This window comes from Thermobia domestica, chromosome 8 (genome assembly GCF_964235325.1).
Source record: "Thermobia domestica chromosome 8, izTheDome1.hap1.1, whole genome shotgun sequence".
NCBI classification, from domain to species: Eukaryota; Metazoa; Arthropoda; class Insecta; order Zygentoma; family Lepismatidae; genus Thermobia; species Thermobia domestica.
In genome coordinates this window covers 2836780-2854919 of record NC_137461.1, presented here as the reverse complement: position 1 = coordinate 2854919, position 18140 = coordinate 2836780, and the positions used below count along the sequence as shown (strand labels likewise).

At 36.6% G+C, this 18140-nt stretch overlaps 1 protein-coding gene across 1 annotated transcript in view; it reads left to right on the top strand.

The window, feature by feature from the left end:
- Pi4KIIIalpha (phosphatidylinositol 4-kinase III alpha) overlaps positions 1-18140 on the top strand; it is a 140500-nt gene that overhangs the window by 71488 nt on the left and 50872 nt on the right. Inside the window, exons 19-22 of the mRNA XM_081767994.1 lie at positions 4433-4606; positions 7119-7284; positions 9006-9209; positions 16667-16922. Coding sequence (XP_081624120.1) covers positions 4433-4606; positions 7119-7284; positions 9006-9209; positions 16667-16922 — 800 coding nt within the window. The remainder of the gene's footprint in view (positions 1-4432; positions 4607-7118; positions 7285-9005; positions 9210-16666; positions 16923-18140) is intronic.

Here is an 18140-nt window from a genome sequence, read left to right as displayed (position 1 = left end):
TCAAATTATCCTACAAAGTTTAAATGTACCAATGTCCTAGACTCCTAATCCCATCATAGGTCAATAACTGATCACGTGATCATACTAATATTTCACAATGATTTACCCAAAGAAAGAGATACCACCCAATTCTAAGAACAACTAAACAGTTCCGGTTCTTTACTAATGAGTGCACAAACTTTTAAAAATGTCAAACGAAACTTTGAAACAAAAAATTCAAACAAAATTTTGAAACGAAAAAATTTTCAAACAAAATTTTGAAAAAAATTCGAAACAAAAAATTTGGAAACGAAATATTTAAAAACAAAAATTCGAACAAAAAATTTTAAACAAAAAATTTTCAAACAAAATTTTGCAACAAAAAATTAAAAATTTTCAAACAAAAAAATTTTGAGACAAATCTCAAACAAAATTCTGAAACAAAAAAATTCAAACACAAATTTGAAACAAGAGTTTTCAAACGAAAACTTTCAAACAAAAAATTTTCAAACTAAAAAAATTTTACGTTTCACGGTTAACCGTCAAACTATCCGGTTTTTAACTATTCGATTAACAATTAAATGGTTTTGATCATATTTATCAGTGAGTTGAAAATGTTAAACGAAACCAAGATTTTTAAATGTTAAACAAAATTTAAAACTGAATGCAGCAAAGATTTGAAAATCAGCAACCAATCAAATTGCACGAAAGATAGTGATCAGCCAATCAGATTGCACGAAAGATAGTGATTAACCAATCAAATTGCATCAACAATAACTTTGCCAGTGTTGTAGCATGTATTTCCTTAAGACTATGAGTCATAAGATTCAATAAGGTTAGCTATGTATCCCTGTACACTACCTCATCAAGGTCAATCACATGGTACATCGTATTGCTTACGTTTATATTTGGCTGTAATAATCAAAACCAATGACGCATTCTCAAATTATCCTACAAAGTTTAAATGTACCAATGTCCTGGACTCCTAATCCCATCATAGGTCAATAACTGATCACGTGATCATACTAATATTTCACAATGATTTACCCAAAGAAAGAGATACCACCCAATTCTAAGAACAATTACCAATTATTGATATGACAATAAGAAATGTACCCCTCCCAAAATTTAAATTTGGTACACAAACACACCTGTGTCTTATGAAAAAAGTAATAAATCCTGTACTTATTCAATAATAAAGCCGGTCAATAACCTTTAAATTTTGAATATTTGGCCATAAGAGGAATACCAATGGGTCCTAGAAAACGTTTACCGAATTTTGTTATTTGATAATTCCGAAATTTAAAAGGGAACATAAACATATAAAGGTAATAAACCATATAACGTGTTAAATAGGTGTCAATAACCTCCGAAATTTGATTTTTGGTAGTTCTTTACCCATAAAAGGGAACGAGGTGGACCATCCAAATTTATAGTGGTACATATTGAAGACCTGTACGAAGATACCAAATGCTTATATTAAACAATTTCTAAAACTGAGTGCATGAGCCAAGATACCCCTCCCAAATTTTTAAAGGGTGCATCAATGTACCCATGTCTTATGATAGGAAATGAACCTATATACATGACCATATAACCATATAAGGTAATAAAACCTCATCAAAGGGGAGAAATTGGGCCAAAAACCAAATACATGGTACAACATATTGCTTATGTTTATATTTTGGCATTTTTTTTACCCATGAAAGGGAATAAGGTGGACCACCCAAATTTATCATGATACATATTGAGGTCATGTACTATAATACCGAATGCTTAAATTGGAAAATTTCCAAAATTTAAGGGATTGGCTATGGTACCCCTCCCGGGGTGCATCAATGTACCTATGTCTTATGATAGGAAATGGACCCCTATACATGACCATATAATCATATAAGGTAATAGGACCTCACCCAAGGGAATAAATTAGGTCAAAAACGAAACACGTGGTTGTACTAAAATTTGGCAATTTCGTACCCCTAAAACGGAACGAGGTGGACCACCCAAATTTATATTAGGGTCCTATACTATTATACCAAATGTTTAAACTGGGCAATTTCCAAAATTAAAGGGGTGGGCCAAGGTACCCCTCCCGGGGGGTGTACAAATGTACCTATGTCTTATGATAGGAAATTGACCCTTATACATGACCATATAACCATATAAGGTAATAGGACCTCATCCAAGGGAATAAATTAGATCAAAAACGAAACATGTGGTTGTGCTAAAAATTTGGCAATTTCGTACCCATGAAAGGGAACGAGGTGGACCACCCAAATTTATAGTAATATATATTAGGGTCCTATACTATCATACCAAATGTGTAAAATGGGCAATTTCTAAAATTTAAGGGGTGGGCCAAGGTACCCCTCCCAAATTTTTAAAGGGGTGCACAAATGTACCTATGTCTTATGATAGGAAATAAACCCCTGTACATAACCATATAACCATATAAGGTAATAGGACCTCATCAAAGGGGATAAAATCGACCAAAAACCAAACACGTGGTACAACGTATTGCTTACGTTTATATTTTGGCAATTTTGTACCCCTAAAAGGGAACGAGGTGGACCACCCAAATTTATCATAATACATATTAAGGTCCAGTACTATAATACCAAATGTTTAAATTGGGCAATTTCTAAAATTTAAGGGGTGGGCCAAGGTACCCCTCCCAAATTTTTAAAGGGGTGCACAAATATACCCATATCTTATGAAAGGGAATGGACCCCTATACATGACCATATAACTATGTAGGATAATAACACCTCATCAAAGGGGATAAAATCAACCAAAAACCAAACACGTGGTATAACGTATTACCCCTAAAAGGGAACGAGGTGGACCACCCAAATTTATCATAATACATATTAAGGTCCAGTACTATAATACCAAATGTTTAAATTGGGCAATTTCTAAAATTTAAGGGGTGGGCCAAGGTACCCCTCCCAAATTTTTAAAGGGGTGCACAAATATACCCATATCTTATGAAAGGGAATGGACCCCTATACATGACCATATAACTATATAGGATAATAACACCTCATCAAAGGGGATAAAATCGACCAAAAACCAAACACGTGGTATAACGTATTACCCCTAAAAGGGAACGAGGTGGACCACCCAAATTTATCATAATACATATTAAGGTCCAGTACTATAATACCAAATGTTTAAATTGGGCAATTTCTAAAATTTAAGGGGTGGGCCAAGGTACCCCTCCCAAATTTTTAAAGGGTGCACAAATATACCCATATCTTATGAAAGGGAATGGACCCCTATACATGACCATATAACTATATAGGATAATAACACCTCATCAAAGGGGATAAAATCGACCAAAAACCAAACACGTGGTATAACGTATTGCTTACGTTTATATTTTTGGCAATTTTGCACCCCTAGAAGGGAACGAGGTGGACCACCCAAATTTATCATAATACATATTAGGGTCCTGTACTACAATACTCAATGTTTAAATTGGTCAATTTCCAAAATTTAAGGGGTGGGCCAAAGTACCCCTCCCAAAAATTTAAAGGGTTGCATTAATGTACCCATATCTTATGAAAGGTAATGGACCCCTGTATACGCCCATATAACTATATAGGGTAATAATACCTCATCAAAGGGGATAAATTAGGTCAAAAACCCCCGAAATTTGAATTTTTGGCAATTTTTTACCCATGAAAGGGAACGACATAGACACCCAATACTAATAGAGGTACATACTAGGGTCCTAGGCTACCATACCAAATTTTTAGATTTGGCAATTTCCAAAATTTAAGAGGGTGGTCCTATGTACCCCTGCCAAAATTTAGGGGGTGGGCCATGGTACCCCTGTCAAAATTTAGAGGGGGTGGTCCTAGGTACCCCTAGGTCATTGACCCCGGGCCAAGGTCATTGACCTTTGACCTATGACGTCACAAAGGTCGGGGTCAAAGTCCAAAATGGCCTCAAGTCCCGCAATTACTACTCACGATGTTGTCCACCGCAAACTTACTTGGTCGGGTATCAAACCAGAGACCCCACGCACCAGAGGCAAGCGCTCTGCCACTGAGCCACCGTGCTCCCCTGAAGTGAAGTATGAAGTTCTTCAGTTGTCGACTATCATTTTTACATTCTAAAACACGTAAGCTGGTAGTCTAAAAAAAAAAAAAAAAAAAAACCTCTTGCACTGCGGATGGACCGGGAAGCAAAGGCTAAAATAAAATTGCTTTCACGGATCAGATCAGGTGGATGTAATTGTAAAATATTTTAACATGTTTCTTTCTATCGTGGTAATTATTTTTTTCTTTTTTTTTCTTTTTCTTTTTTTCTTTTTCTTTTTCTTTTTCTTTTCTTTTTTTTTTTTTTGAACATACGTTGTTATGTTTATTTTCTTGGAAACCTAAGCTCTCACTGCATCACATCAAGAGTCAATTTCTTTGTGTATCCATCTGTTTTCTTTTTGCAGCGTTGGTGACAGAGTTTTCGTTCACTTTCTGGATGTGATGTCTAACAAACCAAAAGATGAAGCGAGAGAAAAAGAGCTGGAGAGTCATGCGCAGTTTCTTCTGGTCAATTTCAACCACATCCACAAACAGATTCGTCGTTTGGCTGATAAATACCTCTCAGGACTAGTAGACAGGTATGATAAATGACAGATTCTTCTTATTAGAGTATATTCGAAAAATAGCTTTAGGTGTGAAAACTTTTTAATGTATGTAAAAATGAAAGTAATCTTTTGTGTGGTTCACGGGAAACGGCTGAACTGTTTGATTTTTTTTTAGTATATAGGGTGTTTCAAGAAAAACGACCTGATTTTAGAAGTCCTCATATAAGTCTTCAAGTTTTAGCTATGCTATTACAAATGCTCTATGTGTCCACCAGAAGCAGCACGAACAACATCTAGACGATAGCTAGATTCATCATTAACTTTATACAAGAGATCGACCTGGACTCTTACTCCTCCACAAGCACCCTGTCTTTTCAAATTGACGATACCAATGACGAATGCTTTTGCGTGCAGGCGAATCAATGCCAAAACCCGAGGAAAAACACGCTGAATCGAAATCACTGATTCAGTCTTTGCAAACTGCAGCACACAAAACGCCTTGTGTTGAGTGAACGCCATCTTTCTTCTGGCTGACTGCAAACTGAGAAGACACATTGACTGACATCTAACGACGATTTTCTGAAACTCTAGGCCACGCCCATTCAAACAACACTCATTTCCTTGCTGGCACGTCCCATGTTCCGTAATTATTAGCGTCCAAAATCGGATCATTCTTTTTGAAACACGGTGTAGTTAGTACCTACCTCGATAAGGGGGAGAGGGGGATTGAGAATTTCAAGGGGCCAAATATAGAGTATCTCAGGAGCTCCTTAATTTAGAAAGATGAAACTCGGTATACAAACTTCTCGTGAAAAATAATCGGATAAGTATGCCAGCGTTTTCTAGAACTCCGCTTCTTAAGGTGGGAGGGAGGAAGAAATAGGAATAGCTTTTTCTCCGCATTCAAATCGACGTTTTAGAGCTCACTCGTGGCTAAGCGGTTAGCGTACGCGCCTTTCTTGTGGGAGACTCGGGTTCGATTCTCGGCGGGAGCTCATGTGGTTCGGGTTCCACGTTAATCAGAGGTCCACGTCACATATAGCTGCGTCACATATAGTACAGCAAAATTTCAGTGGTGGATTCCTTATGGGTAGACAAGTGAAAAAGTTCATATGACCATATGTCGGGAAATGCATCGTTACAGAGTTACGACCATTGAGCCGCCTGACAGTGTGAAATAGTCACATTGTGGACGCCTCTCAATGTGACTCAATTTAAACCTCAATAGCTCAGCTCTAATTAAGCTAAATTGAGTCATATTGAGGGACGTCCGCATATTGTGCAACGTGAGTTTCACATCGTTAGGCGGCTCAATGGCCGTGACTTTGTAACGATGCATTTCTCAACCTGTGGTCGTATGAACGCTTTTACTTGTCTACCCATAAGGAAACAACCCCTAAAATTTTGCCGTACTTTTCTGTTACATCCTGTATATATGTAAGAACTTTTTTATTTGCCATATGCAAAGGAAAGATGTTGTGTCTGTTAATAGAAACGCAATAGCATCCTTCTCCGATGTCCTAAATATTGTACCGGGAGGTCAATGCTCAGAAAGCCACCCAGACAAGAGCCTTGAGTAGAAGGAGGTCAACCACGCACAGGAATACAAGAATAAGTTTTCTTTATTATTTTCTATGTCTGCGGAACAAGTGTATTTAGATATTGCCTCATCTTTAATGGAGAATCTCCCTCCCGGCTGGTTTAATGACTAGTATGTGTACCTTTGGTTCACATGGTCCCGGCAGAAGGCATTGAATGCACGGATTCCGTCTTTAACTGCAGATCCATATCATGTAACCTCGGTGCTGAAATATGACGCTAAACACAAATAATATCCTCAGTGAAGAATTTCCCTAATTCTGTATAATTTCCGAGGTAAAAAATGGTCGTTTCATTAGTGGTACAAATTATGGTTTGTGAACAGAGAGCGGAGCTGAATTTTGATTCCTTTCCTCTTTCCTCAAAGCATATTTACTTGAGAATTATTAATAACATGTAGCTTCAAAATTAGAATATAGATAAAATAACAGTTATACGGGACAAACTACCATAAACGAAATTGTCATTAACGCCTCTCTAAATCACACCTCAAAAAGAATCACGTTACGCTTCAATACAGTTCTTCTGTACTATAGTAGAAGAGCGATCTTTGGGATGTAGGTTGTGTACTGTAAGATAGGGAATTCCGGGTATGTTTTATCTCTTCAATTTAAATAATGGAGTGTAGCTATGTGCATCTATAAATATACAGAGTTTTTTTTATATATATACATATATAGGATACAGTTATTCTTTACTTTGTTAATTATTTAAAATACGTAATTATGCCATTGATCATTCAAACTTTACTGAGATCTATTTGAACTACAAAAAACAAATCACTGAAAGAGGCAACGTTTTTACAACGCAAAGATTGTGTGAGATTGGAAAGAGAAAGAAATGCCATTATTAAACACGTGAAGGAGACAGGACGCAATATTAATTGGTTCGACGTTCAAAGGTGATTGTGAATTATATTGATAGTAGCGCTTCTTGTATTTTTCAGGTTCCCTCATTTGCTATGGAATTGTCGTGTTTTGTGGAGTATGTTGGATATTTTACAAGTTCTATCCTACTCATTGGAATTAGATCCAAATGAAGAAAATCCCACCCTTGAAATCCCCAATACTCCCTACACTCTTCAGTTGATAGATACCTTAGATGCAAGAGAGGTAAGGAATTCAGTTATTTTCACATACGATCCATTTGAATTATAAATGTTGTGATCCTAACTAAATAGAACATGTTATTTACAAAAAGGATGGGACAATTAAATATCCGAAATTCTATAAAATTCATTGGATTTCTCTTTTGAAAACACACACTGTATTATCTAGATTTTCTACTGTGTGTATTTTTCAAAACGATTATTTTTACTTGGAACACTCAATTGGAAACGGCCTATCTATGTAATTGTAGAAAGGGATAATTAGAATAAGTGATATCCATATCACTCGATATTAATACCTATGCCATATAGTGGGCAACATTAGTATTATGGTTGTTATGATTCATTTGGAGAAAGGGGAGTTACAATCATCTGTTGTTTAAACGAAAATGGGAGCAAGTAAGCAAGAAAAATAAGGTGGTGTCCGTATTGTAAGGGCAGAAAGTGCATGACCGCCATAGTTTATATATAATGATGATGGTCCCCTCCCATAAGGCGGGACTGTCCTACAAGAATTCAGGTTGGGACATTGTGTAATCTTTCTATCAAACCGGATATGTTACAATCTGATAATGAAGCTCGTATTTAATGAACTGAAGCTAATGTTTGCATGAGAAAAAGAATGGGTACAGTAACAGTATTACTTCAGGAAAACTTACCCTTCCTTTGTAGTGTGCCCATTGACTGATTCTTTGCTATGTAGGGTAAGGATGAGTTGTAGGATAAATCGTTTTCATTGCACTGACCCAGGCATTTTTACGTTTTACAGTATTTTTGTGTCAATATTCCCTTTTACTCTGGATGGGCTTTTTAAATTTAACACCCCATGAATATGCCCCGAGGCTAAGGTAGACGGGTGTTGATTATAATAAATAAAATGATGCAATGAAAAAAGTGGAAGAAACTGGAGAATTCCGAGAAACTAACGCACACAGTGTTTGTCCACTACCAGATCCATTTCACGAGAGCTCGATTCGAACCAGAAACCCCAGCACGCTCTATTACTGAGCTCTCTGGATATTTTTAAATAATGAATTTTGGTACAGTTTCATTATTTAAGAAGGAATTCGCTGGCATAGAACTTTTGTATGGATAAATACCTTGCACCTTTTTTTCTATAGAATATTCGAAACGGTTGTCAGTCATTAACCATCTGACGTACAAGTTTAAGAGTGTATTCTACAATACGAGTATTTAGTGTTAGTGTCTATAATAGCATAATAAATATGTTTTCTCGCTACGTCTTGAAACTATCATGTTAATGCTCATACTATGTTTGCAGCACTTGCAAATTAACCTATATGCCTAAATTATACAATTAATTGTACCTTTTTTTCCCCACTTTTACTTAGACTGTTAAGAAAATTACGTACATGCATCTATTTTCCTTTTTGAAATACAAAACCATGATTCGTTATCTAAAGCTCATGTATTTATTTTTTATGTATAATTTTTATGTATTTTATTATATTTTATGTATAATTTTTGTAATGCAATATTAATAAGTATGATAGAACATCTGCAAACATTTTTTGAATCTGCTGAAAAAGTAAGTATAGATTCTTATTGAAACATATATTATTTACGAATATATGCCTGTTTGCGAGGATAATCGTGATGACAATGCTTGATAATCTTGCCTTTAGTGATTAATGTTGGTAACATAACAAAATAATTCCTTTTGCCAATGCTGACGTTTTGTATTTCTTGTTTGTTATTGATTAGAACATAGTCCGTGACTTCGCTGCCAGATGTCAAGGCATAGTTCAAGAAGCTATGAAATGGGCTCCTCATGCAACTCGTTCTCACTTGCAAGACTATTTGAATCATCTCCCAAGTTCCAATCTGTGTCATCACTCTGGCCTTGCCCTCGCCACAGAAAGTGTCTTCCAGTTTACTGGATTAAATGTCCAGTCGGCTCCTTTGAGTGTAAGTACATTTATGTATATACAATATACAATTTAGAATAGTCTTTTGAGGTTGGTTACGACTCTAGAATTTGTAATCACATCTTCGCAAACAGTATTTGTATTGTACAGTTGTAAGTTTTGAACTTTGATGTTCCACTTTTATGGGCTAGGCCGGTGGTTCTCAACCTTTTTTAACTGACGGCTCACTTTACTGAAGTCCAAGACATCGCGACACATTTGTTTGATATTATTATTATTATTTATTATTATTATTATTATTATTATTATTATTATTATTATTATTATTATTATTATTATTATTATTATTATTTATTATAATAGTGAAACCAATTATTTTTTATAATGACTCTATATACCACTTAGCATGATTGATACCGCTGAAGGTGTTGATTGGCACAGTCTGTCTCGATTTTAACTAATAATTTTAAACTGAAGATTTTATTAAATTCCTCATGATTTTCAAATTCTGAAATTTCGCGACATACCTTAGGAGACTGCGTGACATACTAGTGTGTCGCGACACATCGGTTGAGAACCACTGGGCTAGGCTAAAAGTAAGAATGATGAATATGTAAATTAATGATGAAAGAAGTTACTCATCCGTGATGTGCTTGATATATTTGAATAGTGACAATGTTACCTTCATAAATCAAACGTCTAAAATTAAAATCAGGCTTTAGTGGATTCACATTGTATAACGTTAATATGTGCCTTCTTCTTAAGGGTCTTCACTACAGCGAAATTAAACAACCACTAATTTTAGAGCTCTTCTGTAATATCTTCAAAACAAATAAAAATATTCGAAAATCAGTAATGTAGTGAACTAGACAACACGATTTTGCATGTGATACCGTTATTACAACTCATCTGTCTGCTTTCGATTTGCAACTGTAGATAGATTTAGCATGTTTTTTGCTGGTTCTGTAAATAGCGGAATATCAAAAGCAGATAGGTGAATTGTGGTAAAGGTATCACATGTAAATTCGTGTTGTCTAGTTCACTACGTTTCTGCTTGTCGATTATTTTTATATGTTTTAAAGGTATTACAGAAAAACTCTCAAATTAGCAGTAGTTTAATTTCGCTGTAGTGAAGACCGTTAAGAAAAATATTGAATCTTGAGTCAACATAAGGTTATAATCACTTATTAAGCATACGGAACACATTATAAGAATAATCAAAAACGTCACCTGAATGTTCCTTTCATGTAATATACTAAGAATAAAAAACTGCATGACGGGACCGGACTTTGAACCCTGAATCATCGGCGTACTGTGCCGATGCGTTAACCATTACGCTACCCAGTCCGCACCCAGAATAGTACACTAAGTATACTACCAGTATGGTTGTCCTGGAAGCGGACTGGGTAGCGTAGTGGTTAATGCATCGGCACGGTACACCAAAGATCCAGTGGCGGGAGAGGCCCTGTCCAGTAATTTACTTTTTCACTCTCAGTGTATTATTAAATTCGCACCTACAGAGGATTTGGTGTGTAAAAATTTTAGTTTAGATCGGTTGTTTTCCTCCGTTCATTTTGTGTTGTTTTGCCTATATTTCAAGTGCTTCCCGGTGATACTTGTCGTCAGGGCTAAGACTCAAGACTTTCTTCTATGCAAATTTCATATAGTTTTGTAACTACAGTGGTGTGTATATACACGTTTTTCTATATAGAGTATTTTGATTAGTTCACTAACAATAAAATATAATCTAATTATTGTATATTTTTTAGGAGTCTTGTCCTGTAACTTTCTACGTTGCACATAATTATGTCTTCCAGCCGATAAATATTGAAATCCTTGTGTATATACTGTGTTGTCAAATCGGCAACTATTTAATTTGGCAACATTATACATGCAGAGATTTCAACATAATTATTTACAACGTTGATGATAACGAAATAAAATTCCTAAATAAAATACAAGGAACAGGTGTGATTTAGATGTTAGTGTACTAACCAAATTATACTATATTTAAAAAAAAAAAATGTTGATATATACGCCACTGTATTTACAAAACACATGTTAAAACCTGCATAAAAAAACTTAAGCCTAAACCGTGAAGAAAGTGGCCGCGGGAAGCACTTGAAATATAGGCTTAAAAGACATATGAAAGGAATATTATTCAAGTGAACTTTTAATTACCAATATAAACTTATTTGCCAGCCGAATTTATTCTAAAAGAACGTTCAAGAGCTCCGTCATGACTATGTGCATAGTGTACACCCCTTTGGCGTGGGAGAACCGGGTTAGATTCGCGCCGAAGTGGTTCGGATCCCACATTTAGCTGTAGGTCCAGGTCTCATATAGCCTTACTGCTAGACAGGACGTTAAATTCAAATCCAATCGAAGAACATTCGAAAAACGAGTATATTGACAAAATTAGAATGAGGTATAATACACTGTAAACATTTAAGTTTGATAGAAAACTTCACGTTATAAAGCGACCGGACTTGAAATTATGTACAATGAATGTTGCGAAGTGCGAAACAAATATAACAGTGACTACTGTGTGATGCCTCTTAGCACAAGTAGTACAGATACTAGGTAAAATAAAGTGAAAGTTTTTAATGAGGCTGTTGGTGACAAAATTCCGATTCTTGTCTAAGTTGTCCTGATTCAGAGACACGCCAAGAATGAGTAATTAATTTCGTTTTAATGAAGGAAGAATGTCACATAATTTGTGAGATGATTGTACGTGTGAATCAGGACCGGATCTACGAAATACTGCGCCCGGGGCAAAGAAGTTTTTCTGGCGCCCCCTTCCTCCCAAGTCTAAATACTTTATGCTAGGAATTGGAACAAATCTTAGGTTAAAGTATATATTTTTAAAAATATTAAATTTACATCTTTCTCCCTTTCATAACTTTTACTGAAATTTGTTAAGAGGCGTATAAAGTGAGAAGTATTAAAAGTCATTTCATCGTTTAATCGAAACACAAACTGATATATTATGCAATGTTTACGTTTTCTTATATTAAATATTTATTAAAACTTATAAATTATAAAACTTATAAATTATTTATTAAAACTTATAAATTCTGAAACCGGTTCTTTTGTTGAAGCTCATTCATTTCGAAAATAAAATACTCTGTTATACTGAAAACAAAATTCTCAAGATTTGTTCCCCCGGAGCTCTGAGTATGCACCCCCGAAGGAGACCAAAATAATACGTCTATAATGTAATAATAAATAGAATAGTACCCTGTGAAAATAATATGTGCCCCTCCGAATACTAAGTGTGCCCCAAGGAATATTTTTTTCTGAAAGAAACACTGCTTATTCTGTATTTCTTTGTAAACTCCATTTATTTCATACAAAACTGAGTCCCAAAATACTAAATTAATTACAAATTTCAGATCTTTGATTGATTTCATAACTACCACCATATATTACCCGCTTCGCTGGGTTGAAATAAATAATTTAAATGCACATCTTTGTATGCTATATGGCTGAATTTGGATCTACGCTACATCGTAAGTATCAATGTTCATCTTACTGACTCCGAAAATTATGGATTCAACACTGATATTGCTCATTTTCGATCATTTTAATGTATGTCACCCCTCCTCATCCCCCAAGTGCCGGGGCTGAAAATGGATTTAAACAGCATCAGAAGTGTCACTGTTCATCTCGGCGACCGCAAGAACTATAGATTCAACACTAATATCGTTCATTTTTGACCATATATATATATAAATAATATTTCCCCCTCCCCATGATGCGGGCCATGGCATCGGAAGTGTCACCATTCATCTCAGCGACCCCCAAAAATATGGATTCAGCACTAATATCGGTCATTTTCGATCATTTTTATATATCTCTTTCTCCCGCTCCACCATGTGTCGGGGCTGATTTTGGATTTAAACCGGATTGGAAATGTCACTGTTCATCTGAATGATCCCGAAAACTATGGATTAGACACTAATATTGGTCATTTTCGATCATTATATATAGCTCCCCCTCCCAATCTTTCGTGCTGCGGCACACGGCATCAGAATTGTCACTGTTACTCTCAGCTACTCCTAAAACTATGGATTCGACACTAATATTAGTCATTTCGATCATTTTTAAATGTTTATCCCGCTCCCCTACGCTGTATCCTCCCCTCCCCAACTATCAGGACTGAACTTGGATTGAAACAGCATAAGAAGTGTCACTGTTTCTCTCAACGATCCCGAAAATTATTGATTCAACACTAATATTTTGATCATTTTTAAAATTTTCTCCCCCTCCCCTACGTTGCATAATCAAACTGAATAGCCTAAAGTAATCCCTGCCCCTAAACTCATGTATGTTGGAAATTTGATTGAGATCGGTCGGGTTGTTCAAGAGTGATGAAGTCTCAAAAGCAGTCATTTTTATTTTTTTTTTTTTTACAATATCTCCCCCTCCCTTACGTTGGCTCGTCAAAGTGAAACAATAAAAAAACAACCGAGGTCCGACCCAAACAGATGTTGAAAATTTAATCGAGATTGGTTGGTTGGTTCAAAAGTTTTTCAGTTTTATTAGTTTTTATTTATATGTCCCTCTCCCCTCTCCTAGGATCTAGCATTAAAGTGAAATTACAAAAATGTTTCCAAATCCGAACCTCATGTATCTTGAAAATTTGATTGAGATCGGTCGGATAGTTCAAGAGTTATTAAGTTACAAATATAGTCACTTTCAGTCTTATATAAATTGAATCTTATATATATATATATATATCCCCTCCTTCTCCTCCCCTACGTTGTTCCGTCAAATTTAAATCATAAAAACGATCCCAGACCTGAACCTCATCTATGTTAAAAATTTGATCCAGATCGGTCGAATGGTTCAGGAGTTATTAACTTTTATTTATTTTTCATACTCCCTCTTCCCACCCCCAGTTTTACCATCAAAGTGAATAGCCTAAAACCAGCCCAGTCTCAAACCTCATCCATGTTAGAAAATTGATCGAGATCATTCCCACGGTTCAGGAGCTTTAGAATTACAAATATAGTGATTTTCAATGTTATATATATAGAGTTGGCAACTGATTTGACTTCTGAATTAGAGGAAGTGGTTATAAATTCATCATATGCTGCGAGAACATTTTTCAGCTCAGAGTTCCTCTCACTTTCATTCCACCAACCATCGCATCATCGTCCATACACCCTTCCAAACTTGTCAGCATTAATCTTGACTCGAAATGGCGCCCCCTACATGCTGCCAAACAGTTGCGCCCCGGGGCAAATGCTCCGAATCGCCCCTGGTGTGAATATAAACCAAAAAAGTCCTATCAACATGAAAGGGTGATTCAGGAGGAATGTCACATAATTTGTGAGGTGATTCTACGTGTGAAAATAAACCGAAAAAATTCTATCAACGTGTGTACGATTTTCGATTCTTACGGAACTAGAGTAGAGCGGGTTGAAGACTGCACACATCCATGATTGATTATGAAGACAAGTATGAATATTACTTACCGAAACGGTGTGTAGGCGCTATGGTGTATAGAAAAATGGTGGGACAGATGACTGATCCATCGTAGAAGAGGTGTTCAAAACGTCCCCCACCTATCTTAGTGCACTTGTCAACGCGTTGGAGGATGTGTTGTGTTACACGTCGAACATCATGTCGGCGAGCTTTAGTATATGCAAGAGCGTCGGTGATGCGAGCGACAAGTTCTTTGCGTGTATCCTTCGTAGCATACACATCGCTCTTTAACCAGTCCCATTAACAGAAATCTATTGGGGCTAGGTGATCTGGGAGGCCAGTTAATGGGTCCGCCATGGCCAATCCACTGTTGAGGAAATGTGTTATTGAGATATTGGAATACCTGTCTGGTACAGTGAAATGGTACAACACTCAAGCACGACACGCACACGGCCTCACGACTGCTCACTGATCCAACCCTGATTCAACACTGGGTACGCTTGCAGCTTTTGCCTCGGTGCGACGTCACAGTGCTGCCATCTGTTGGAGAATCCCCACACCTCTTGTAGGATGGATCAGTCATCTGTCCCACCATTAGTCTGTCCACCACAGCGCCTACATAACATCTCGGTAAGTAATAACCACACTTGTCCTCATAATCATTCATGGATATGTGTAGTCTTCAACCCGCTCCAGTTCGGCAACGATCGAAAATGGGACACACGTTGATAGGACTTTTCCGGTTCATTTTCACATGTAGAATCACCTCACAAATTATGTGACATTCCTCCTGAACCACCCTGTATGCTAGATGCATTCCTTGTTACATAAAGTATGATGATGAATTAACTAGTGGAATAGTTGAAGTTGGAGAGAAAGAGCGTATTTGGAAGAAACAATGTTTTTCATATTATCTCAGGGTGAACAAAACAAAATTAAGAGATGAGCTCCTTTCTACTACTGAGCGATTCAAGCAATTAGACGATTTTGTTCAATTCGTAACTATGAAAATTGAGAAGTGTTACTGGGCCTCGAATCCGTGAAGTTTATTTAAAAATGAAATGAAACGAAATATTTGAGTTTAACGTCCCACAATTATGCCTGTTACGCTCAGGTAGATGATGATTAAAGCAAGTAAATGATGATGGAAGAATTGGTGGAATGAAAAAGTGGAGGAAACGGGAGCACTAAGAGGAAACTCACGGACACGATGTTGTCCACCACAAACTTACTTGGACAGAGATCGAACCAGGGACCCCATGCATCAGAAGTAAGCACTCTACCACTGAACCACCGTGCCTCCTTTTGAAGTTTATTTAAGTCGGACGTATAGACAGCACGTTATTCGAAAATAGTGGTTTGTTTCCATCGCACAAACTTCTCCTCATCAAATTCTTCCAGTAATAACTACTTTCCTAGGAAACAGCATACAAGAAAATTACAATGGCCAGTTGACTTTAGTATGTAGGGAAAACTCTACAATCAAGTCAAAGAAATTCTATGAAAATAGAAGGATAAAATCAAAGAAAGAATAATTTTGGAACTGGGGAACTGTCTTCACCCCCCCCCCCCCCTCCCACACACCTTCTCCAAATAATCCGATTTGAAATGTATTTTTTGCGTAAGTAGAAACATACCAATTATAAATATATATGTATTCAGATTTCAAAATGTGTTCACGGCACTGATTTGCAATACTGATATGTACCACTACTTCATCTACATCGCCTGATATACAATATAGAACAGGTTCACCTCAGAAATCAGATTTATCTACCGCAATACGAGTCTCTCCTCTCCTCCCTCCAGAATAAGTCTCAATTCTGCCCGCCTCCGAATGAAAAAGACAACTCTGCTCCCCTGATCCTCCATAGCGTGTTTTTCAACTTCATAAATATTTTGAACATCGCTTTATATATATAATGTTGAAGACAGATTTGCGCCGATGGTTGTCAAGATGATGTTTCATGTGCTTAATAATATATTTGATAAGAATAAGTGAAACAATAATGTTTAAAGTGAACATCCTGAATAATTGTAATATTTTGTGCAATTACTTTACAGAGCAGCATGTTAGACAAGCGACCTAACTGCGTCAAAAGCGATTCTTCTCGCTTTATTTCGTCGCTGAGTCTTCGCAGTCGCTCCGCAGGAGAAGTTGCTGGTCTCCTGGCAGACATAGAAGGCAAGAGTGAGGAGGAGAGGGAGAAGTTGATTCAGAGGCTTATCAAAGATGTATGGAAAGCGTGTGCTGACAAAGACTCCGCTCGACATCGAGGAGCATTGTGGAGGGCTACTGCCATGTTAATATCCACTCCAGGTATGTAAGTAGTGATGGTTTGTTATCCCATTCAGTTTCTTCATATTTTCGAAATTGCTGTCTCAAAATGTATTCCAGTATAACCAGGGTTGTCAAAAATCTAGATCTTTTTATTTTCTTTAAAAAAAAAGGCCAGTGGATTTTATTGGGTAAAATTGGGTTTGAATGGGCAAAATTGCGCTGTATTGTATTGTGCACGTACATTTAAAGACATATTCGTACTTAAAATACCACTTAAGCGTTCATGTCCTGTTGTACACATTTGGAGTGAAACTACAGAATTCCCTTGCCACACAAAGGAAATTCGTGAAAACCCATCCGCGTTTCGTGGAACACACTTTGCACTTGGCACTCGCTTAAATTTCGATTTTTTAAAAGGAGTAAGTAGACAATTTTGTAGAGTAGAAAAGAGATGGTTAATTCTGTATAATATAGACCTGGAATAGAATCCGAGCCTCGGCTTAGCATGTCAATGCGCTAACGATTACATCACTACTTAGGTCACTTAATAGCTACCCATTTTCATCTTGAGATTTGTTCCGAATCATTCAAACCACATCGCACAGCAAGCCGGAAGCTTAGATTCAATTTCCTGTCCAGTCAAACATTTTTCTCATTAAATTTAATTGATGATAATTTGTTAAGTATGGTAAAATGATATTAGAAAAAAAGTTTTCTTTTAAAAAAAGTTTATTTTAGTGTATGTGGGGTCCTTGGTTCGATCCCAGCTCGCGCCAAGTGAGCTTTGTAGTGGACAAACACCGTATGCGTGGGTTTTCTCTGGCTTTTCCCGTTTCCTCCCATTTTGTTCATTCCACCATTTTATTCATTTCTCATCACCACTGTCTCTTTTAGCCTAGCCGGTATAATCGTGGGACGTAAAACTTTTTCATTTCATTTAGTGTATGTGGATTATAGTGTTACAAACATAGTGCTAATCGCGAGCTAAAATATCATATATGTAATTTGATTGTGAAATAGTTATTAGCATGCTGAAATAGTGTACGCTGTATTTTATGTGGCAACGGAGGGCTTCTTTGCTTATAAGACAAATTCTCTGCTGAGATAACTTTAGTGAACGCGCCTTTGACGCAGGAGATCTTAGTTCGATTCCCGGTTGGAGCTCATGGTTTGGATCTCACGTTAAACTGGTTCAGTCTCATGTAGTCTCGCTGCTGAAAGAGACTAAACTGAGATCAAACCTAATCGAAAAACAGT